The sequence below is a fragment of the Capricornis sumatraensis genome, chromosome 4 (genome assembly GCF_032405125.1).
Source record: "Capricornis sumatraensis isolate serow.1 chromosome 4, serow.2, whole genome shotgun sequence".
In the NCBI taxonomy this organism is placed as follows: domain Eukaryota; kingdom Metazoa; phylum Chordata; class Mammalia; order Artiodactyla; family Bovidae; genus Capricornis; species Capricornis sumatraensis.
Window position 1 is genome coordinate 150,557,044 of NC_091072.1, and position 23,805 is coordinate 150,580,848.

At 51.7% G+C, this 23,805-nt stretch overlaps 1 protein-coding gene across 1 annotated transcript in view; it reads left to right on the forward strand.

Annotated features, from left to right (window-relative positions):
• Window positions 1-10,812: 10,812 nt before the first annotated feature.
• The window catches only part of TSPAN11 (tetraspanin 11), a 32,830-nt gene continuing 19,837 nt past the window's right edge, over window positions 10,813-23,805 (forward strand). The window contains exons 1-2 of the mRNA XM_068971863.1: window positions 10,813-10,896; window positions 22,960-23,151. Of these exons, the coding sequence (XP_068827964.1) occupies window positions 10,813-10,896; window positions 22,960-23,151 (276 nt within the window). The remainder of the gene's footprint in view (window positions 10,897-22,959; window positions 23,152-23,805) is intronic.

The following is a 23,805-nucleotide window of genomic DNA, read 5'->3' on the forward strand; positions in this document are numbered from 1 at the left end:
CCGAAACATCCCCTTTAAAGCTCAGTTGCCTTTCAATGTATAAGCTCAAATTGATTTCCCTATAATCTATAGAGAGTATAAATCTTTATCATTCTTACCCTGCATGCTTCCACCGCAGGTTAGTTGATAGACTCTCATGACAGAGGCTCATCTTATTAGTAGCCTTAGTTAAATATTATTAATATTTATGCTCCCTGCTTTTGAATGACTGTCACGTCTGGACCAATCAACTTTGTCAAAGTAGGGGACTGATTTTCTGCAGGTGCCTTCTTCCTGAGCAGCTGAGGACAAGGTCTCCTGCCACGGCCATGGACGTGACCCCCACTAGTGGGCAGTGGGCTTAGGTGCAGAGGCCGTGAGCCTGTATCTCCAGTGGCCAGATACACGGCCTCTGGTTGACGTTTTCTATCAGGTTACCCATGCCTTGTTCCTCATCAAAGACCTCTTAGGGCATTGGTTGTAATAATCCCTTCACCCTGGCACGGCACTAAGGTTGTCATCATAGTACACACAGTTCTTGTAAATTCTTCCGCTCATGTGATCCCCATGACCACCCTGCAAGGGAGACAAAGCCAGACCAGCATCAGCCCCATTTGACAGATGAGAAAGCTGAGGCCCAAGAGGACCTATGACCTGCCCAGGGTCACACAGTCATAGGTGACAGCTGATAGTCACACCAGCATCTTCTAATCTGCCGACTGTTTTCGTTTGTTTGATGATTCTTTTTTTTTTTTTGACTGTGCTGCATGTTTGCTCCTGCAAAGCTTTTCTCCAGTTGTGGGCTGTGGTGCTTGGGCTTCTCATTGCAGTGGCTTCTTTTGTTGCAGAGTCCAGGCTCTAGGGTGCTCAGGCTTCAGTAATTGCGGCGCATGGGCTCAGCAGTTGTGGCTCCTGGGCTCTAGAGCACAGTCCCAGCAGTTGTGGCTCACAGGCTTAGTTGCTCCAAGGCATGTGGGATCTTCCTGCATCAGGGATTGAACCCCTGTCTCCTGCATTGGTGGGTGGATTCTTTACCACTGAGCCACCAGGGAAGCCCTCCCTGTTCACTGATTCCTATCATAAGCGCTAGGGAAGCCCCCATTTCCTGGGTCAGACGGCAATTTTTTTTTTTAAAGAAGGACTCAGTAAAAACAACAAAGAGTGATACTCGCCTACAGGCAGGACTTCCAAGACTGTGTATGTATCGCTGCAGAGACTCAGAAGGCAGACAAACCACCTGCTTTAGGTTTTGAGCACAGCCCCGACTAATCCATTGAATACCCAGTGGTACTTGCACATGAAGTAAAAAAAAAAAAAGCCCCGTACTTAGGAAAATATGTGCCTCTGGTGTTGGGATTTTAATTCAAGTTTCACTTCTGGCACCACCCACATGATGCTCTAAGTAGCATTTGAACCTACGTGTGGTCCAGAAGAGTCGCCTGCAGCCCTACCTGCCCACAGTAAACACGATGACGTCACAGGACAAGCCGGTGGTCACCCAGAGCCCCAGGCTAGCCGAAGTCTTGCTGTAGCACTCACAGCTGGCGACCCTCAGCCTTGAGGTCAAGGAGATGGAAAAGCAGGGAGGAGGGCGATTTGGGGTCTTGGTAGCACTCCTGACCCAGGATCCCGCCAGGATCAGAGAACAGTGGCCCCGCCCCCTCCTGCAGTCCCCATCTGGGGTCTATGCCCGGCGACACCCCTCCATTCAGCTTCAGCTAGAGACCACCGAGCTGGAAGCAGTTACAAAAGGCCGAAACTAGAACTTTCCACAGACCGGTGAACACCTGCTCCCACTCCCACATCCCTCTCCACGTTCTCATTCTGTGCCTCGGTTTCCTGCCCAGTGAAAGGGGTGATAATCCTCTCGTGGTTGTTTTCGGTGTTAAACCAGTTAGTGCACACACAGCACTCAGTGCAGAGCTTACCACGCACTGTCGTTGTTGTTACTCACTCAGTGGTGTCCGACTCTTTGTGACCCCATGGACTGTAGCCCACCAGGCTCTTCTGCCTATGGGATTCTCCAGGCAAGCATACTAGAGTGGGTAGCCATTCCCTTCTCCAGGGGATCTTCACAACCCAGGGATCTAACACGCGTCTCCTGCATTGGCAGGCAGATTCTTTACCTCTGTGCTACCTGGGAAGCCCCTAAGAACCTATTAGCATTTTAGCAACAGTTGATGATGATAAGCATATCAGCCAATCACAATCCTCTTGGTGGCCATGGGGCGAAAAGTCTAGCTCTCTGTCCTGCCGTTAATCTGCAGTGTGACCTTGGCCACAGTGTGGCCCCCCAGCCCACCCCGGGACTCAGCTTTCTCAGTTCTCAAAGGGGCCAAGTCAGGAATGCTGGGTTCTGACCAGCTGTCCCTCTTGGAGGCCTGAGGGAGCCCCACTTCTCGGACCCCTTCAGAGGGACGGTCCACCCACCAGGACTAGGTCAGGTGTGTGGAAATGAAACAGAGGGAAGAGGGTGAAGCAGGACCACACACACAGCGGCTGCAGCCACGGTTCATTCCAAGCCTATATTCAGTTACACGTTAAACCACTTAGACTGTTTTTTCCTTTCCAACTGTTTGGCCATCACGCAGGCCTGACCTTTTGTTGACCAAGAACCCAGAGCAGGAAAGTGGCACTTATTTAACTGATGGGAGAGGGTGGAGCTGGTTTTTCCACAGCAAATATACTGGTTTCGTTTTTATTTTAGAATCACCAAGCCTCCCCTACACCCCAAGTATGGGATCTCTCCACTTGAGAGATGGAGGCTCAGGGCACCTCCAGTCTGAGCTAGGGCTCACAGGAGCATCAGAGAATAAGGGGTTGCTGAGACCCCGGGAGTAGAGAGTGTATTACAGACAGTGTATTATTGTGTTGTTCTTTTCAGTTGCTAATTCACGCCCGTCTCTTTGTGACCCCATGAACTGGGGCCCGCCAGGCTCTTCTGTCCATGGGATTCTCCAGGCAAGAATACTGGAGTGGGTTGCCTTTCCCTTCTCCAGGGGATCTTCCCGACCCAGAGATCGAACCCAGGTCTCCTGTACTGACAGGCGGATTCTTTACTGTCTGAGCCTCCAGGAACGAGGGTCAAGGAGGCAGGGCCACCTCCTCATACCCACAGGACTTTCTGGGGTCCTGCGACACAGTTGACTATCACCCCCTGAGGGGAGGGAGGGTCTCTGCCCCACCTGCCTCCCCCACCACTGTCTAGCTCGTACCCCTTACAGGAGCGTCCTCCCATTGATTCCTGCCCACCCAATGAAACCCACTTAAGAAGATGAGTCTGTTTCTGAGAAATCGTGAGACCCTCCTTGGAGCTCAGGGGAAAATGGTTCTGGAAGATGGTCCGAAGCCTGGCTCCTCCAGTCACTGGGGGTGGAGGACGGGGGTGCAGCGGGGCAGGGGGGCAGGAGAAAGTCTATCAGGCAGCTGGGGTTTGCTTTCCTCTCCAGGGGCTGCTGCCCCATTCCCACCCCACCCCCTACTACGGGCCTCCCCAGGAGATGGTCTTAATCACAGGGGAGGGCTGAGGAAAGCAGGGAGAAAGGAGGGCAGGGAAGAGAGTGCTCTAAGCCGGCTGCCTGCCGGGCCCATCTGGAACCACTCGGGCCCACCCACCCGCCTTCAGCCTGTCCCCCCATCCCTGGTCACTAGCCAGGAGGGTTTAGTGGTGGCGGTGGCATCTTTCCCCGTGAGATGAACATGCAAATCACCCTTTCTTACAAAGTCAGAAACACTTCTCCACCTTAACTAGGCCTTCTAGCTGCTTCCCCCGCCTTCTCATTTGAAAATATCTACCTTGGATCTCCACTCCCTCCTCGCCCCCAGTATTGGACCCCTACCCCTCAGCATCCTCTGCTGATGCTGCTCTGGCAAAGGTGAGACCTGCCAGGCTCCTGGGACTGGCTGTCTCAGCAGCACTGGCCCCATGGCCCACCTCTGGCTCCCCTGTTCTCCTTCGGCCCAGTCCCTTGCAAATCAGTCTCCCCAAGGCTGCTTCCTCCTCCCAGGATCTTTCCTCCACAGCCTCCTGGCTATATGCACACCTGCCTTCAGTGTCTGCCCCCTGCTCTCCAGCCCGCTGCCCTTGGCCCGTTCAGACCCTGCCGTCTTTCTCTTGGACACCAGCCTCAACTGTACCAACTGCTTAACTGGTCCCCCCAAGCACCCAGGCAGCCCCAGCCCCATGCCGCCCCTGCCCCGGGACTCTCTCTGAGATGCGGTTCTCATCAAGGGACGCCTCACTGAGCACTTTCCTGTGGGTCTCAGGATGTGAGTCCAAGTTCCAGGGCTTGGCTGCCCGTGGTCTGACTCCTGCCTGCCTGTACACCTCTCATCCCTCCATTTACAGCCCGTACCAGTGGGCCCCAAAGTGCAGACAGACAATCTACTTAGGATTCTGTTCCTAATTACTTTCGTCTTAAAAAAAAAAAAAAGCTTTGATGGTATTTGCTATACAGATTGACAACAATCCATGAATAAAATTTATACATAAATATACATATTTATGGGGTGTGCTGAAAACATTTTAGTGATGAGTATACAGTTAGAAGAGCTTGGTGACCAGTGCCCAGCATTACAGCCCATCTCACTGCCCATCCTCAGCAACCCTGTTCACATTCTCTGGCAGACATTTGTGCTTACCACTCCATCCACCACACCAGGCTGAAGTTAGCTGTGGGTGATAGAATATTCAAACACATACCTTAAAGAAGCCATCAGTTTTTTTGTTCTCTCATATAAACTAAGTCTGGAGGTGAACAGCCCACAGATGGTGTAGCAGCTCCAAAATCATCTGAGATCCAGGCTCTTTGAACTGATTGCTCTACTCTTTTCAACTCATGGTTTCCAGCTCATGGCTCAAAATGGCTGCTTGAGCTCCAGCCATTCCATCAGCATTCCAACTTGCTAGAAGAAGGAAGAGGTGAAGAGAGACATGCCTCGCCTTACTTTTAGGATATTTCTGATTACTAGAGATAAAGAATGGCATTTACTAATGATAAAGGGGTTGATCCATCAAGATGATATCACAACACTAAATCTATATACACTCCATGATATATGACACAAAAATGAACAGAGTTAACTGCCGGGGTCCAGCCCCAGTGGATCCAGGGAATTCGAAGTGAGGACGGAGTCGGTGAGGAGAGATTTATTTATAAAGAGAGATTAGGAAAGAATAGTGTAGTAGGAAAATTAGTGGAGAATAGAGGCTGAATAACTTGGTTTACACAGGAGACTAATAAAGCTCCGAGACAAGGAGTTTGCACTATCTATGTAGGCCACTGGCGCCCACTTGAATAGCGGAGGGTGCCCCACCTTGGGCTCCCTCTCGCGTGGGTCTTAGAAGCCAGGGCAAATAAGTAGACTCTGAGAGCTTCTGTGCTCCAGATGGGAATCCAGCCTGAAAGGAGAGAAAGGAACAACATGGGGGAGCCAAGCGTTGGAGCCAGACCCACAACTTTATTTTCAAAAGCAGCTTATATACCCCAAGTTGTACACAGAGAAATAATGGAATATGCAGAGTTATGCAGGGGCATAACTGACCCTTATTGAGACCAGGCTTTCTTTTTGCATACCTTCCCGTATACAAAAGGTCTTAGGTGGTTTTACATCATCTTCTGGCCAGGGGGCCTGTTAACATTTTTATGGCTCTCTTCCTAGATAAATGTCTATCAACCAGAAAACTCATTTTCCCTTGAAGTTTTTTCTCTTTAATCTTTATCACCCTCAAAGTACTAAATAAAGTTACATTCCTGTAGAACAAAGGTGCAATGGGTTATAACAAAGAAAGTACTTAACTCAAAGATCTAATGTTGCTAATACCAGGGCTATTACCTGTTTTTTGTACATACAAACTATATCAACAAATAAAAGATATGAAAACTTGGCAGCAACTATTGGCTCAACAATGAAACCATTAATCAGTCCTATTCTAATGATTTTGACTCCTCGGAAGCCCCTACATTCCTAGGATGTTTTAAGCTTCCTGTGCCTCTCATAGTCCGGTCATGAGGCTGCAAATAATCACATGCGCAGCTGTAAGAGTCTGGACAAACCTGTCAGGCAGGCTAGAAAGCCATCAGAGGGGTTTTTAGATTGAAACACTCTTATTATGCCCAGGAGACTTATTATCTAAAAGCTCTAAATTAACTTTTTCCAGAAAAAAGTGGTGGGGGGGACAGCCCCCTGTTAATGCCAGAAGAGTAGGTGGAAAGCATAACACAGTAAAGCAGGCAGACTCTGGTTTTGGGGGTAGAAGCTCGAGAAAATCCAAGAGGACCCCTGAGGCCTGATCCCGCCTTTGTGTTTTGTCAGGCCCCTTTCCTCATGACCTTTGCCACAGGCGGGATTCCCCATGCTGGCTCCCAGCAGTTAACCAACAAGGACATACTGTATAGCAAGGGAACTATGCTCAATATCTTGTAATAAACTCTAATGGAAAATAACCTGAAAAAGAAAAAAAATATATATATATATATACTATCTCAATATCTTGCAATAACCTATAATGGAAAATAATCTGAAAAAGAATACATATGTATAGAAAAAGAATATATATGTATATACAACCTAGACAGCATATTAAAAAGCAGAGACATTACTTTGCCAACAAAGGTCTATCTAGTCAAGGCTATGGTTTTTCCTGTGGTCATGTATGGATGTGAGAGTTGGACTATAAAGAAAGCTGAGTGCCGAAGAATTGATGCTTTTGAACTGTGGTGTTGGAGAAGACTCTTGAGAGTCCCTTGGACTGCAAGGAGATCCAACCAGTCCATCCTAAAGGAGATCAGTCCTGGGTGTTCATTGGAAGGACTCGTGTTGAAGCTGAACACCTGATGTGAAGAGCTGACACATTTGAAAAGACCCTGAATCTGGGAAGGATTGAGAGCAGGAGGAGAAGGGGATGACAGAGGGTGAGATGGCTGGATGGCATCACCGACTCAATGGACATGGGTTTGGGTGGACTCTGGGAGGTGGTGATGGACAGGGAGGCCTGGAGTGCTGCAGTTCATGGGGTCGCAAAGAGTTGGACACGACTGAGCAACTGAACTGAACTGATACATATATATGTATATATATTCTTTTTCAGATTAGTACATATATTATTATATAATATTATTATATATTATGTATTGTTATATATAGTTGAATCGCTTTGCTATACACCTGAAACTAACACAACATTGTAAATCAATTATATTTTAATAAAAAATGTTTAAAGAAAACAATAAGCAGAGTTGAAGACAGATATACAAGTTCATGGTCCTAGTGAGAGTCTGATATACCATTTTTAAGAGTCAGTAGAGCAAGCAGCAGAGAAGGCGATGGCACCCCACTCCAGTACTCTTGCCTGGAAAATCCCATGGACTGAGGAGCCTGGTGGGCTGCAGTCCATGGGGTCGCGAAGAGTCAGACACTACTGAGTGACTTCACTTTGACTTTTCACTTTCATGCATTGGAGAAGGAAATGGCAACCGACTCCACTGTTCTTGCCTGGAGAATCCCAGGGACTGGGAAGCCTGGTGGGCTGCCGTCTATGGGATCGCACAGAGTCAGACACGACTGAAGCGACTCAGCAGCAGCAGGAGCGGCTGAGCAAGCAGACATAAAATCAGTGAGGCTGAAGCTGTAAAGAGCACGGCTAGCAAGTTTGACCTAATTGATGGCTACAGAACTGTGGCAGCTCACAGTGACAGGGTTTACCTTCTCAAACACACGGGAAACATTCACCCAAAAATGTTACTTTAAGAAGGTGCGTACACTGCTTCTGCTTCCGTGCCCTCTGTCGTCAGTTAATCCTGGCAGTACCCAGCAGGGAGGGGGGCTGGGAAGTGTCATCTGCTCCAGGTGGCCAGGTGCCCAACTGAAATGGGGGCTTCTGGTCCTAAGGCTGAGGGGGAACAGGTGTTAGGAAAGCCAGCAGCCTCAGTCCTCCTTGTTCCCTTCCCCTGGCAGCTCTCGTCCCAGTAGCAGTGCATGGTGGATAAGGGCTTGGGCTGAGTCAGAAGCTCCTTGTTCTGTTCTGGTTTTACCACTTATTTGCTCTGTAACTCGGATGAGTTATTTAACCTGTTGGAGCCTCTGTTCATTTATCTAGCAAAATGAGAATAACTCTATTTCAAACCATCTCATCCATCTGGCATCATCGACTCAATGGCCATGAATTTAAGCAAATTCCAGAAAGTGGTGAAGGACACGGAAGCCTGGTGTGCTGAAGTCCATGGGGTTGCAAAGAGTCAGACACGACTGAGCGACTGAACAACAGCAACTACTACTTCATAGGGCTATTGGGTAGCTGGAACGAGATCATGTGTGTAAGGCACTTAGTCCTGGGCTTGGCACGTGATAAATGCTCAGTGTTAGCTGCACAGAGAGGTTAAGTAACTTGCTCCATGTCACACAGCCAGGAAATGACAAGGCTAGATTTCACATCCAGGCATCTGGCTCCAAGCTGGTTCTGATACTTCTCTGGGGACCTCTGCCACCCCCAGCAGAGGGCCCCACAGATGGGAGGGCCCCATGGAAGGAGCACACAACAGGGAGGATAGGAAACCATTAGCCATGTGACTTGAGGGAGGTTATGTTAAAATGTGTGACTTAACTCAGATGTGTGTTAATTTCCTCATTTCTTCTGCAGAAGGTTGGCTTAAGTGAGCCCAGAGGTTTCTACTGATGCTGACATTCCACAGACCCTTGTGGTTCTGTCTTCTCTACCCCTAGTGGCTGAAACTTTGCCATTAGCAATGTGTGATTTTAGTTAAATCCTGTCACCTGCCTGAACTCTTAAAAATACAGTTTCCTTTGGAGTATCCTGATACCTCAGTTTGCAGGTCAAGAGGAGGCTCTGGTGCATGGACCCAGTGGGCCCCGGCTGGGAGGGAAGGACCAGTCACAGGGAGAGGAGAATACAGACAGGAGAGGCCGAGCCCACTGGCCCAGGGGGTCCCTTCTTAGGGACCCGCCTAGTGACCTGCGTGGTGGCTGTGTCATAGCTCCCGGGTCAGTCGCCTAGTCAACTCCAGCCACTTTTTTATAGGGCTTCCTTTTTTCTCCTTCTGTATTTTTTCGCCACCCTACCTCTCAGACTAAATTGGAAGAAAATGGGTTTTGTCTTTTTTTAACGAGAAGACAAAGTCTTAAATTACCTTATTTGAGGTCTGCAAATAGAAATCCCAAATAAGACAGCCACCTCTTCTTTTCTCTCTTCCTCTTGCCTTGTCTCAGGAGCCCCTGAGCTTGAAATAAATCACAGAGCAGTGGCTCTGGAGGAAATAATCTGGGTCGGACTGGTACCAGTCACCGAGAGTGGGCAAGGCGGTGGGGGCAGAGCCCGAGTGGACAGTGGTGGGAACTGGGGAGAAGGAGACAGAGGTGGGCAGACCATGGCCTTGCTGCTCTGGGTCTGGAATAAAAGAGGTCCCCCTAAAGGGGCGATTCCTTAAGGAGCAGCTACGCTGAGTGTCAGCGTGTATGTGGGTTCCCAGGAGACAACGAGCCCGAGGAGAGACCACAGAGGCTGCTGTTGGAACTTAGATGCAAATGAGACCACCAGGCACAGTGACCCTTCAGTTTCTCATCTCACTGACGCCAGTGCCCAAGGAGCCCACCAGTGGGCATCAGGACTAGGGGAGGGAGCATGGCTCTGGGGCAAAGACTAGGAGTTCTACGGCTGGCGTCCTGGTTTTCATCCGTGTCCCAGGTAATCAAAATAGCCAACCGAGATTTACCCTGTGCTGGGGACTATGTTCAGCTCCTCACAGAGACTATCCCATCGAGTCTGCAAGACATCCCGCCATGCAGGCATCGTCATCATTTCCTCCTGTCCAGATGAGGACACGGAGGACAAGAGGTTCCCTAACTACCCAGATTTTCACATGGCTGTGACAGATCAGGGTTGCAACCCAGGGAGCTGGGCTCCAGAGCTCTTGTCTTCCTCCTGCCAAGCCCCTCAGCCTGCTGACCCACTTCCTTCTTGGGAAAGTCGATGTGCCAGGGGCAGGCGAGGTGGGCTGGGGATCATTGAGGCCCTTTCCGAGCACGATGCTCTGGTTTGAGGTTCACACTTCACCTACGTGTTCAAAGGTCCTATTCAAATGATGCAGGATTCCACTGCAAAGCAGGTGCACTGAGTGTGTGTGTGTGTGTGTGTTGTGTGTGCATTCACACACTTGTGTCTGGCAACCCTGCTGAGACAGGGCAGAGAGTAAGAGCACAACAGGACTGGAGACTTCCCTGGTGATCTCATGGCTTAGACCCTGCATTCCCATTGTGGGGGGCCCAGGTTCGATCCCTGGTCAGGGAACTAGATCCTACATAACACAACCAAGAGTTCACATGCCACAGCTAAAGATCCCACACATCACCACCAAGAGCCAGCACAGCCATGGAATTCTGCAGGCTAGAATACTGGAGTGGGTAGCCATTCCCTTCTGCAGAAGATCTTCCTGACTCAGGGATCAAACCCAGGTCTCCTGCATTGCAGGCAGGTTCTTTACCATCTGAGCCACCAGAAAAGCCTGTTTAAAAAGAATACAGCAGGACGGTGCAAAGTTCGTAGGAAGACTTGCAGGTTAGACCTACGTCAGAGGGGCCAAACCAAGATCCACAGGCCTAGAAAATTCTGTCTGGGTCACCTCCTTTGTATGTCCAATGGACTCTGGGTTTTTCTGTTCTTTGCTCAGGGTTGCACACTCCCAACCTCAGAGCCCCTGGTCAGACAGGCTTGGGAGCCCCTTGAAAGGAACCTCACTGGGGAGCCTGGCTCTGGGGTGGCGAGGCTGCCTCTCTGGACGCCCTGGCCACACATGTGTCTTTTTTGCAGGCCCAGCAGCCATGGCCCATTACAAGGTGGAGCAGGATGACTGGCTGACTGTCTACCTGAAGTATTTGCTCTTCGTCTTTAACTTCTTCTTCTGGGTAAGTGCACCCAGCATGCTCCCCCCTACCCCAGCACCGAGTGAGTCAAGTCATCTTTGCTGTTTTGTGAGTTATCACTATGGCGTTGATTTTTTTCTTTTCCAAAGACCACTCAGGAGCAAACTCTGCCTGCTTGAGAGCGAATGTGTGCATTTGTTACTGAGGGGGAACAAAAGTCTCAACCCACAGATTGGCGTGGGCAGCATCACGGCCTCTGAGAGAAGGATGCTCGGCCTCACTTGTATCCCAGCATCCTCGGCCCGCAGGGTCCACTCTGCCTTCCCAGCCATAGCTCGAGGCCCCGGGGCCTGGCTGGAAGTGTGACGGCCTCTAATTACTGCTTCTTTGTGTTTGAAGCCCATTTGCCTCTTATGACTCACATTCTCCAGGCCCGAGGCAGAGAGACGCAAGTCCTGGGGTGGGGTGGAGGATGGCAGGGCGGGGGGCAGGATGCCTCTGTGCTTGGGGACTGGTCTCCATAGTGACCCCGCCCCAGGAAACTGCCCAGATTAGGTCTTCTGGGAGCAGAGGAGTCTGCGCACTTGAGACAACTCTCTGGGTAACCGGGAGCAGAATACCATCAGGTGCCCAAAATAGCCAGATCCTGGAGTGTGTGTATCACTTTGTGAAATGGTCTAACTTGACCTGGAGGGCTAGGGTGTGGGCAGCATGGGCAGCTCTGCTGTGAGCAACTCCTCTGTGCTGACTAAGGCTATTTTGTTCATCAGTAAGTCATATTCGACTCTTTTTGCGACCCCATGGACTGGAGCATGCCAGGCTTCCCTGTCCTTTATTGTATCCCGAAATTTGCTCAAACTCCTGTCCATTGAGTCAGTGATGCCAGCCAGCCATCTCATCCTCTGTCACCCCCTTCTCCTCCTGCCCTCAGTCTTTCGAAGCATCAGGGTCTTTTCAATGATTCTGCTCTTTGCACCAGGTGGGCAAAGTATTGGAGCTTCAGCTTCAGCATCAGTCCTTCCAGTGAATCCCCAGCTAAACAAAAGTTAGCTCTGCAGTGACAAATCTGCATTTTTACCTGAATAATGTTCTTGTTCCCCCTCCCTCCGCTTGGAAAAAATCTTTCATGTTATACGTCTCTAAGAGCTCCTTTTCAACTGCTCAATGGGACACCGCCTAGATTCAAATGGAGTTTTGTTCAAATCAACCTCAGATTTTGAATGTGCCTCAGTTGATCTTTTATTGGTGTATTTCACAGATGCCCTGAAATGGTGTATGTATGTAAAGTGCTTGATTCCGTCTCTGCACACAGAAAGCACTCAATAAGTGCAGTATTTTGGATACATGAGATGTAGAAGGCCCCCAAATGCCACCAGATCAACCTGCCGATGAGGCTGGGCTAGGTTTCCTTGTTGCCATGGCAACAGATGCAGTCTTGGAAGCATCTCGGAAAGACAGAGGCAGAGATGGGCTGTGTCTGCCTTTTCGGTCTTTCATTAAGACAAATGAAATTGCTTAATACGGGGAAGGGTCCTGGCGCAGCAGTTAAGACTTGGTGCACACACCGAGGCAAGGGTTTCAAAGAGTCTTGGAGAGGAGACACGTGATGCTATCTATTCAGAAGTTGAATGAGCTGATACTTGTGTAAATGCAAAGTTCCTGAAGCAAACCATAAACTCATTTTATTTGCACCTTTTATCTTCCTGGGCAAGTGTTTCCTGGAATAGTGGAGTTGTATAGAGGAAGACAGTAGAACAGGAAAGTCACGTGGATGTGATCAGTGTGCTCTGTGGGTGTAGACACTTCCGATTCCCAGAGATAAATCCAGTGGGGTGTTTAGGATACTCGCTGAGTGAGGGTTTTTTTTAAAGAAGAAGTATGCTTTTCCTGATCATGAAAGTCTGATGTATCTACTTTAATAATCTTAAAATACTGAAAAATATAAATAAGGAAAAATTGGCCCAGTATCTCACTGTCTTGGGCTGCTGAGGAGCCTTAACAAAGCAGCATAAATTGGGTGGCCTCAGACAACAGAAATTTGTTGTCTCATAGCTCTGGAGGCCAAAAGTCCAAAGTCAGCTCCCCCCACACAGACCTCCTGCTCTGAGTTAAAAATACCCCTGCCCGGGGGGCCTGGCTGAACACGGCAGGCCTCCAGGGACTCAGTCAGCCAAGTCTCCTCCCCATGTAGGGGATGGTCAGTTTCAAAGGTTCAAGCTTTGAGGTTCTGGCATCTGTCCCCCAGACTCCCTGCGATCTCAGTAGATATGGGACAGACCCCTGGTCTTCCTTCTCCCACAGCAGAGCCCAGCCTCATGCATTCAGCGGCACACAGAGTCCCTGGGAATTTTCAAGAATTCTCCAGGGAGGGATCCTGTCCACGAGGACCCCTCCCACACACCCCAGAGTCTAGTGGCTGGTCCTCCCCTCGGAGCAGCCCCTCTCATAAGACGCATATCAGAGCCAGCACTTTGAGTGCTCTCCACGCCCCCCAGAGATCCCCACCTCTTCCCCCTTCCCCATAGAATCTGTGTAGAGCACCAGGGAGGGTCCCCAGACACCCGCATTTGGCGTCCACTGCCCCTCCCCCCCGGAGAAGGCAAGGCAACTCACTCCAGCACTCTTGCCTGGAAAATCCCATGGATCGAGGAGCCTGGTGGGCTGCAGTCCATGAGGTCGCACAGAGTCGGACACGACTGAAGCGACTTAGCAGCAGCAGCAGCAGCCCCTCCCCCCACCCCGAGCACAGCCACGGAAGGTGCCCTAGACGGCAGAGGCAGATTGATTGGGGTGAACAATCCAAACACTTCCTCGTCAGAACAGCGGTCCTGCCCCGGGCATCTCCTTGCTACACCGTCCAGATCCGGCTGGGAGAGAGTAAGAAAGCCCAGGTTCTCCCAGTGGGAGGATTTGTGGGGACTCCCCTGGATAAAGACCTTCCGTGGATCATCCCTTGCGATGCTCGGATCAGCCCTGGTGGCCGTACCTCTGTCACCAACAGGGAGCAGGCTCAGTCAGTTCAGATTCCTCCTTACTGTCTTGTTGCGATAAGCGAGCTGGAGCTGACATCCAGGTGTTCTGGTCAACGATAATTGAAAATCCAGTTTGTGGCATTTATTAAGCAGATGCTAAGTGCCAAGCCCTGCTGTGGGCCCTTGGAGTATGTCTGTGGACAAAGCTTCCTGCGTCCATGGAACTCACAGCTGAGGGCTCCCCTGGGCTGTGCTTCCACCTGCATTGTCCTAGATAACCTCCCAGCGTCCCGAGGCTGTGAACAGCTCTGTGAGAGCCCCGGCTTACCGAGGGGAAGGCTATCTGCCCAAAGCCCCAGAGCTAGAGGGACCTCTCTCTGATCCCTGAGTTGTGTGCTTGCTTGACCATCGGCTCTGATGTCATCCATTGCCTCCAGCTCCGAGTCCTGCATGTTCCCAGTGTCCTGGGGGTATGTGCTAAGATGCTTCAGTCATGTCCAACTCTTTGCAGTCCTATGAACTGTAGCCCGCCAGGCTCCTCTGTCCATGGGATTCTCCAGGCAAGAATACTGGCGTGGGTTGCTGTGCCCTCCTCCAGGGGATCTTCCCGACACAGGCATCCAACCTGCGTCTCTTATGTCTCCTGCATTGGCAAGCAGGTTCTTTACGACTAGTGCCATCTGGGAAGCCCATGAATTAGTGACACAGTAGAGCATGCCAGGAAGACTCAGGCTCAAGTTCCGGCTCAAATTCAGAGCCTATTGTCTACTGTCATGGTGCTGTGGGCCGAATTGTGACCCATTGAGATTCACGTGTTGAAGCCTGAATCGTCAGTGAGGCTCTATTTGAAGACAGGACATTTAGGAGGTAATTAAGGTTAAGTAAGGTCATAAGACCTGCCTCTTGAGAAATCTGTATGCAGGTCAGGAAGCAACAGTTAGAACTGGACATGGAACAACAGACTGGTTCCAAATTGGGAAAGGAGTACGTCAAGGCTGTATATTGTCACCCAGCTTACTTAACTTATATGCAGAGTACATCATGAGAAACACTGGGCTGGATGAAGCACAAGCTGGAATCAAGATTGCCAGGAGAGATATCAATAATCTCAGATATGCAGATGACACCACCCTTAGGGCAGAAAGTGAAAAAGAACTAAAGAGCCTCTTGATGAAAGTGAAAGAGGAGCATGAAAAAGTTGGCTTAAAGCTCAACATTCAGAAAACGAAGATCATGGCATCTGGTCCCATCACTTCATGGCAAATAGATGGGGAAACAGTGGAAACAGTGACAGACTTTATTTTGGGAGGTTGCAAAATCACTGCAGATGGTGACTGCAGCCATGAAATTAAAAGACACTTACTCCTTGGAAGAAAAGTTATGACCAATCTAGACAGTATATTAAAAAGCAGAGACATTGCTTTGCCAACAAAGGTCCGTCTAGTCAAAGCTATGGTTTTTCCAGTAGTCATGTATGGATATGAGAGTTGGACTATAAAGAAAGCTGAGCACCGAAGAATTGATGCTTTTGAACTGTGGTGTTGGAGAAGACTCCTGAGAGTCCCTTGGACTGCAAGGAAAGCCAACCAGTCCATCCTAAGGGAAATCAGCCCTGAATATTCATTGGAAGGACTGATGTTGAACTGAAACTCCAATCCTTTGGCCACCTGATGCGAAGAACTGACTCATTGGAAAAGACCCTGATGCTGGGAAAGATTGAAGGCAGGAGGAGAAGGGGACGATTGAGGATGAGATGGTTGGATGGCATCACCGACTCAATGGACATAAATGTGAGTAAGCTTTGGGAGTTGGTGATGGACAGGGAGGCCTGGCATGTTGCAGTCCATGGGGTCACAAAAAGTCGGACACAACTGAGCGACTGGACTGAACTGAACAGAACTGAAGGTCATAAGAGGCTTCCCAGGTAGCGCTAGTGGTAAAGAATCTGCCTGCCAATGCAGGAGACTTGGGTTCAATCGCTGGGTCCGGACGATCCCCTGGAGAAGGCGTATTCTTGCCTGGAGAATCCCACAGACAGTGGAGCCTGCCGGGCTACAGTCCATAGAGTCACAAGGAGTCAGACACGACTGAAGCGACTTAGCCTGCATGCAGTCACAAGAGATCATGAAGGTTGGGTCCTAATTCCATAGGTTGGTGGCCTTAAGTGGAGGAGGCAAGCACTCTCCAGAGGACATGTGAGGACACAGTGAGAAAACAGCTGTCCGTAGGCAAAGAAGATCCTTACCAAAACTGAATCAGCCAGCACCTTATTTTGAGGACTTCCCACCTCCACAACTGTGGGAAATGGGTATAAATTTCTGTTTAAGTTGCCCAGCTATGGTGTTTTATCATGGCAACCTTGAGCAGAGTAAGACATTAGGCAAATCACTTCATCCCACCGAGCCTCACTGTTTTCATACGTCGTGTGGGACTACCAGTACCTGTAAGAATTAAAAATTAGTATCAAGGAAAACATTTCCCTCTATTTCTGGCACATACTGGGTGCTTAGCTGCTCTGTGTTGCTACGGTGATTAGACTAAGGGGTCTGCCTCACCTCCAAAAGCTTTCTGTGCCCAGATCTCTGACTCGATGGCTTTGGGGATCACCACCCATGTAAGCAGCTCATGAACACATAAGAAATGCTTCCATGAAGCTAAACTTCCCTTTACTGTGGGCTGTGCACTCATATTCTCTCTTCCATTTCATGGTGGGTGTTCTGTTCTGTGTTTTAATGCAGGCTGCTGTTGCTCTTGTGATTTAGTTGCTAAGTCCTATCCGACTTTTTATGACCCCGTGGACCTCAACCCACCAGGCTCCTCTGTCCATGGGATTCTCTGGGCAAGAATACTGGAGTGGGTTGCCATTTCCTCCTCCAGGGGATCTTCCCGATCCAGGGATCGAACCCATGTCTCCTATGCTTCCTGCATTAGCAGGCAGATTCTTTACCACTGAGCCACCTGGGAAGCCCTTTAGTGCAGGTTACACCCATCCCACTAAGTTTATCTCACAGCCCTAAATGGTTACATCCCACAGTTTGAAACACCCAGAGCAATGGGATGGGGGTTTTGGGGGGGAAGATTCAGGTGCCAGCTATGCAGTACAAGGTCTTGATGAGATTTTAAACCAAGCCTCTACCAGCTGCCAGTGCAGCACAGTTTGAGGGTTATAAATCATCTTACTCTCCAAAAAGATCCTACAAGCACTCTGTAATTATCCTCACTCCCGTTCTGTAGATGATAAAATGTCAGCTGAGATGATTCCCAGAGGTCAGTTCTGGGCTTTCTGACTCTGAGTCCGCCGCTCTTCCATCTCCATAGACCACAGACAGCTTTAGACCCTTCTCGCTGATGCCTGTGTGAACTCCCAATGTCCCCAGGGGTCAGAGTTGAACCCACATTAAGATGTGTTTTGATGGCATGGGTAGTTTAGACATGCAGAGTGTGAAGAATATAAGCAAAACTGAAGTAGTGTGGCAGTACACACCCACATTCTACATCTAAGCTCTGCCCCACCTCCGGACCCCTACCCCCACCTCATCCCATGTCTGCCCCCCATCCTTCACCATCACCTGCCCCTAACTTCCCCACTCCACCGTGCAGTTCCATTAACGCAGAGTTGATCATGCCCATCTCACCAGCAGGATACAGCTCTGGGTCAGGAACCAAAATGCCAGTGCTTTCATGATCCTAAAATGAGCGTGACCCAGGCTTGCTAGGAAATGCTTTACTCGCCCTCCCGTGTCCTACATGGGTCCCTACAGTTCCCATCCCTCTTGCAATGTTGCTCTCTAACTTATTGTTTTAATTAGCTGCTTGGCTGTGTTAATAATCAAGGCTTTCCCAGCCTCCCAGGAGCTGCGCGGGCTGGGAGAACCGGGGAGCAGCGGCTCCCTTCCCTGGAGAGGCATCTCTGCTCCGGAAGCTCTGTGCTGTCCAGGGTGTTGGCTGCCGAGTGGGCATCTCCCTCAGGGGCCCGTGGGGCTAGGCCTCCGGGAAATTCCTGGGATCCCCTGGGAGAACACGGGCCAAGGCGGGAGGCAGCTGTGATGGAGGACTCACCCAGCCAGGGGGAGAGAGGTGTCTTGAGAGCACCCCTCCAGGGTCCCCAGGGAAAGAAGAGACTCTGCTCACCTCCCCGCCGAGGGGAGAAGCCTTCACTGCTCACCATCACCCCCACAGATTGTGGCCTGTGCCCACCTCCTGAAGCAGGCCATCCAAGGAAGACCAGCTGAGGGGCCCCGTGGCTGGCGTTTCTGCCACGTCCCACCTTAAGATGCCGAAGTCGCAGGACCCCATGGTGCAGGGGAACCGGGCATTCTGCCTCTCTGAGCCGCAGCATCTGCTGGGGAACAGGCCCTGCTTGGGGCGGGGTTGCTCATCTGGTCTGCCCAGGGCCACGGTGGGGAGGCTGGTCCAGGAGGAAGCCTGGGGTGGCTGCTCTGAGCTCTCCCTGAAGCGGCCCAGAAACCAGACAGTTTGCTTAAAGGAATCCACGCCTGAGTCTGGGCTGGGGGCCTTGGGTGCTGGGTGCTGGGGGCGATTTTTCGGTGGGGATCCCAGCTGGTCAGCCCTGGAAGCACACACACTGCCTCTGGAGTGAGCAGGGACCAGGAGGCCATACAGGGTGGGCTGTTGTTGTTCAGTTGCTAAGTTGTGTCCGACTGTTTGCCACCCCATGGACTGCAGCACGCCAGGTTCCTCTGGCCTCCACTACCTCCCGGAGCTTGCTCACATTCATGTCCATTGAGTCAGTGATGCCATCCAACCATCTCATCCTCTGTCGTCCCCTTCTCCTCTTGTCCTCAATCTTTTCCAGCATCAGGGTCTTTTCCAGGGAGTCCCCTCTTCGCATCAGGTGGCCAAAGTATTGGAGCTTCAGCTTCAGCATCAGTCCTTCCAATGAATATTCAGGGTTGATTTCCTTAAGGATGGACTGGTTTGATCTCCTTGATCTCCATGCTGTCCAAGGGACTCTCAAGAGCCTTCTCCAGGGTGGGGTGGGGAGACGAAAACCCATGGCAGTACTTGGGGTGGCCAAATGGCGAGCTGTGATGTCAGAGGGGGACAGGCCCCTGCTGTTCCTGCAGGAGAGTGAAGAGTCCAGAGTGACCCTGGGGGGCTGGTTGGTTTGGGCAGTGGTGGTCCCGTTGATGAGGCTGCCAGGGGTGGGGAGCATGAAGGACAGAAGTGGTTCTGACTGAGTGAACTCACATCCAGCTCCCAGCCCTTCCAGCCCAGGTGGTGCTTGGCCCCTGGCGGCCTGTAGCAAACACTTAAGGGAGAGGGCAACACTGTCACCTGTGCGATCCCACTGCTGACCGGGGTCCCTCCACCGGGAGCGCCACCATCCTGGGCCTGCTCCAGCAGCCGGTCCTGCACCAACCCCAGCACAGAAAGCCTTTCAGCGGCCACACAAGACAAGGAGAAGCTGCAGTAACTTTTCCATTCTGCCTGCTTTCCTTTTCTGCCTGCAGCCTGAGGTCTCTCCAGCACACGCACGGACCAGCATGTGCAGCCACTCAGGCTAATCCTCCCCGTGATGACAAGTGACTTTTTGGCCATGCTTCTCTTCTATAAATGGGCCATTCCTAAAATTACACGGCCTGGGTGCCCTGCCGCCCCTCCCGGCCCATGTGTGTCCTCGTGGGTAAGAAGGCCAGCTTCACCCTCTGCAGGGTTTTTCTGGCTGATTGGCTGCAGGCTCTGGTTTTGAAAGATGTACCTAATATTCCACAGGAAACCAACCCAGTTTCTGCAAAGAGCCAAATGCTGTTGGATCAACTCTATGCAAATAGCTGTCTGCCCAGCTCAGCGGGGTCATTTGGCTCCAGCCCGAATCATCCTCCCCCGGGGCCTTTTCCACTGCTCTTTCTGCTGACCTGACATCTCAGAACTGCTTGTCGAAAGCTATCAGTGCTCTGGGTTTTTTGTGTCTTTTGGGCTTTGGGCCACAAGGCATATGGGATTTTACCTCCCCGACCAGGGATCAAACCCACTCCCCCTGCATTAGAAGGCAAAGTCTTAACCACTAGACTAACCAGGGAAGTCCCTAAAGATGATTTTCTAAAGAGCCAACCGGATCCCAAGGAGGACCCCCCCTGGAGGACTTGAAATCCACTCCGTGTCCCCAGTAGACGCATGGGATACCCCAGGGGAGGGTTGGAGGCCCCACTGACTCGGACTCGCCTCTGGATTTCTGGATGTCAGAACCAGTCTGGGTTTGTTGCTTTCCAGACCCAAACCAGGGCACTGTGTCCACCCAGACCCTCCTGTGTGGGCAGGGGCCTGCTGCCACCGTGCCTAAGCTGCGGCGCCCCCTGCCTTGTGAGACCCCAGCCCGTCTGTGACCACAGGATGCACTGTTCCTTTAGGGGTCAATGTGCTCCTCCTCGGGAGCACATAGTCTTTTCCTTCCTTGCATAATCTGATTTTCATCCCTTTGGACCGAAAATCCTGCTCCTCGTTACCCCGCCTTATACACCAAAGCTACCATCACTGCGAGCACCCTGGCGCAGACAGGGAAGGAGGTGGGCAGTCCAGAGCCCGGCCAGGTGCCTCCAGGTGGTGGCCCAAAGGGAAGGTGTTCTTGGGGTCCTGCTCGGGGAGGGGGGACAGAACACTGACCCCTGTTAACTAGGAAACTACGTAATGGTTCTCAACTGGAAGCTACTGGAACTTGGTAAAGGAACCATGGTAGTCCCACCCCCAGTCACCTGTGTGATGCTCCAGGGTGCCCAGGCAGTGCAGCCCAATTGAGGAGTGCTGTCTTAGAGGATGAGTGATGGCCCCTCGAGAGGCATCTATGCTGGGGTCGTTGTCTATGCAAGATGGGACCACGACCCCTGAAGCAGGGCACATTAGTCCATGTGGATGGCACTTCCCTGGGCACTGTGTGCAGAGCTGGTTATCAGAGTCTCAGTGGGTTCCATGTCCCCCAGAAGATTAAGTGTCCCCAGGGCAGTCTGCACCCATCCCTTTGGGTGGTTCTAGGTCCAGTGTAAGCCTGTGGGCTCGACCAGCCTGTGGATGATGTGCAGGTTTCTCTAAAGACCCTACACGTGCTGAAAGTTAGAGCCACTCAGCGCGGTCACGTTGGCTGTTTCATGCTGCCCAGGATCTCTTCTTGGTAGTAGCATGTGCCTTTGATTAATAAGAAATGAGGAGTGAATTATCACTTAATACACTGCGTTTGGTAGACAGAAGCCCTTCAAAACCTAAGATCCCTGGGAGAAAGTCATCAAAGGGGCCCTTAGTGATTAGAGGTTGGGAACCCCTGGCCTAATACACCCCCATTGTTTGAGGGATGGAGACATGAGGCCCAGAGGGGTTCAAGGACCATCTTTAGGTCACACAACTAGTTATGCACAGCTGAGGCCCTCAGCCCCAAGCTTCTCAGGTGGACTGTAGGGGCAGAAAGAATATGTGCCGAATATTTTGCTGGAAACCCTCACTTGACACAATCCCGCGGACCCAGTTGTGGGAAATCCCTTACTGGTCACGGAGGTTGCATGGCCAGAGATAGCCCGTGCCCTCAGAGGACTGGAAAGTCCGTCCTAGGCCAGGATTTCATCAAACCTAAGATACCATCGCTTGTAAGATACACCCTTGTTTTCGGTACCACAAGGCAGGAGTGCTGCCAGCTGTGGTCGTCAGGTGCCATCAACCATAAGCTGTATCTTGAGCTTTGTTGGTGGTGTTCAGTCACTCAGTCACGTCTGACTCTTTGGGACCCCAAGGACTGCAGCACACCAGGCTTCCCTGTCCTTTGCTATCTCCTGGAGTTTGCCCAAATTCATGTCCATTGAGTCCGTGATGCCATCCAGTCATCTCCTCCTCTGTCATCCCCTTCAATCTTTGCCAGCATCAGGGTCTTTTCCAATGAGTCGTCTCTTTGAATCAGGTGGCCAAAGTACTGGAGCTTCAGCTTCAGCTTCAGCATCAGTCATTCCAACGAATATTCAGGGTTGATTTCCTTTAGGATTGACTAGTATGATCTCCTTGCAGTCCAAGGGACTGCAAAAAATCTTGATCTTAGAGATGTCACAGTGTGAGGAAAAAAATGTGTCAGGGAATCAGAGCAGGTGGATTCCACTCAGAGCTGGTTCTCTTAACCTGCTGGAGGTGCTAAGCGGGACAAAATGGTCCTTAGAAGGAAACACGTGTATCTGAAAGCAGGAGTGAGTCGAGAGCCTCCCAGCCCGGTGTGTGCAGTCCCAGGATGGCGTACTCGGACTGGCCCTCAGCAGACCTGGATCTGCGTCTCAGTCTTGAAACTTGAGTGCTGTGCTCGTGAGCACATTCTAGTCCCCCCAGGCTCCGTTTCTTCATGTACGAAAGAGGGGAAATGCGCGCTCCCACCTGCCTGCCCCGAGCCTCCTGGACTCTTGTAAAGCTCCGAAGAAGACCATGGGAAGTTGAGTCCCAAAGGTGCCTGGTGCAGACTCATGGTTAAGGAGTCCCCACCCGCCCGCAGAGGTCCCTGTCCAGCCCCTGGAGGACACACACACACAGGCACACACACGCTGCCCGGCATCACAGGAAGAGTCATTGAGCCTCAATGTAGGAGGAACAGGGCAGGTGTGTCCCCAGGGCCCCTTCCTGGGATCAGGGCTAAAAAGGATCAGTCAGCAAACAGGACTCCTCCCCTCCTGCTCAACGTCCTGCTGTCCCAGAGCGACTCCAGCCTGTGGGGCATGTGTCCCTTCTGCCGAGGGGGCAGCATGGTTGAGCCACAGGCCAGGGCCCAGAGCTGGAGCCAGAGGTGGCCCTCAGGCAGCTCCTACTCCATTGGTGGGGCACAGGTAAGAAGCCCAGTCGTGTGGCCCCCCAGGGTGATGAGAAGGGGCTTGTGAAAGTGCTCCTCCAGGGACACGAGCAGCAGGATGGCAGGAGGGGTCCCCACGACTGAAGTGTCCCTGCTCGGGCATTGTGGTGGGAAGCAGGGAACTGGGGGGTCAGACCTGGATTCTCACTCTGTCCCTGCTTCTCCCCTTGACCACGGACAAGCCTCTGTTTCCCCATCTGCAAAATGGGCAGCCAGACCCTTCCCCCCCGGGCTCCTCCAAGGACCAAGTGAGTGGACGGGCAAGAAGGGTCCCGCGCACAGTGGGTGCTCAGACCCCGTGTCCCGCAGGTCGGGGGCGCCACGGTCATGGCCGTGGGCGTCTGGACCCTGGTGGAGAAGAGCGGCTACCTCGGCGTCCTGGCCTCCAGCACCTTCGCCGCCTCTGCCTACATCCTCATCTTCGCGGGCGCCCTCGTCATGGTGACCGGCTTCCTGGGCTTCGGCGCCATCATCCGCGAGGACAGGGGCTGCCTCTCTGCGGTGAGTGCCTGCTTGGCAGCAGGGCGGAGGGGGCCACCCACCCGGGGCCTCCGACCACCTGTTCCCCCCCTGAGCCCCCGACCAGGCTCCATGCTGAGAGCCCCACTCGGGGACACCGGCCCCGGTTCTGAGGCCTGCGGAGGGCTGGGGAGGGGCGGGCGGCCACGAGCCGGCTGTTTGCCACCATCTCCAGGTTCTTATTAGGACCTAAGCCAGGAGGACGCCTCGCTGGTGGTGGCAAAGCTGCTCCCTCACCTCCTTCCTGTCCCCTCCTCTTCTTCCTCTGTCCAGGCTTTATCATGGCAATTTTCAAACATAGGCTAAAATGAACAGAACGTTCTCATGCAGCTCGCGTCATCACCCAGACTCACCTCCACCATCTCAGAACCGACCCTCTCTGCCTGCGCACTCCCCCGCCCCCGCCCCGCCCCCACCGGAGACCCCAGACTGCAGGCATCTGTCAGTGCCTCAGGGTATGCCTCGAAAATCAGGATTCTCTTTTGAGAAAGGGTGACGACAAGACTGTTATCACACCTAGAAACCATTAAGAGCCGATCCTTAATATCATGAAATACCCAGGCAATTTCAGATTTCCCCCGTTGAGCCATAAGCTATTCTTTTTTTTTGTTTTTTCAGTTTATTTGAGTCAGGATG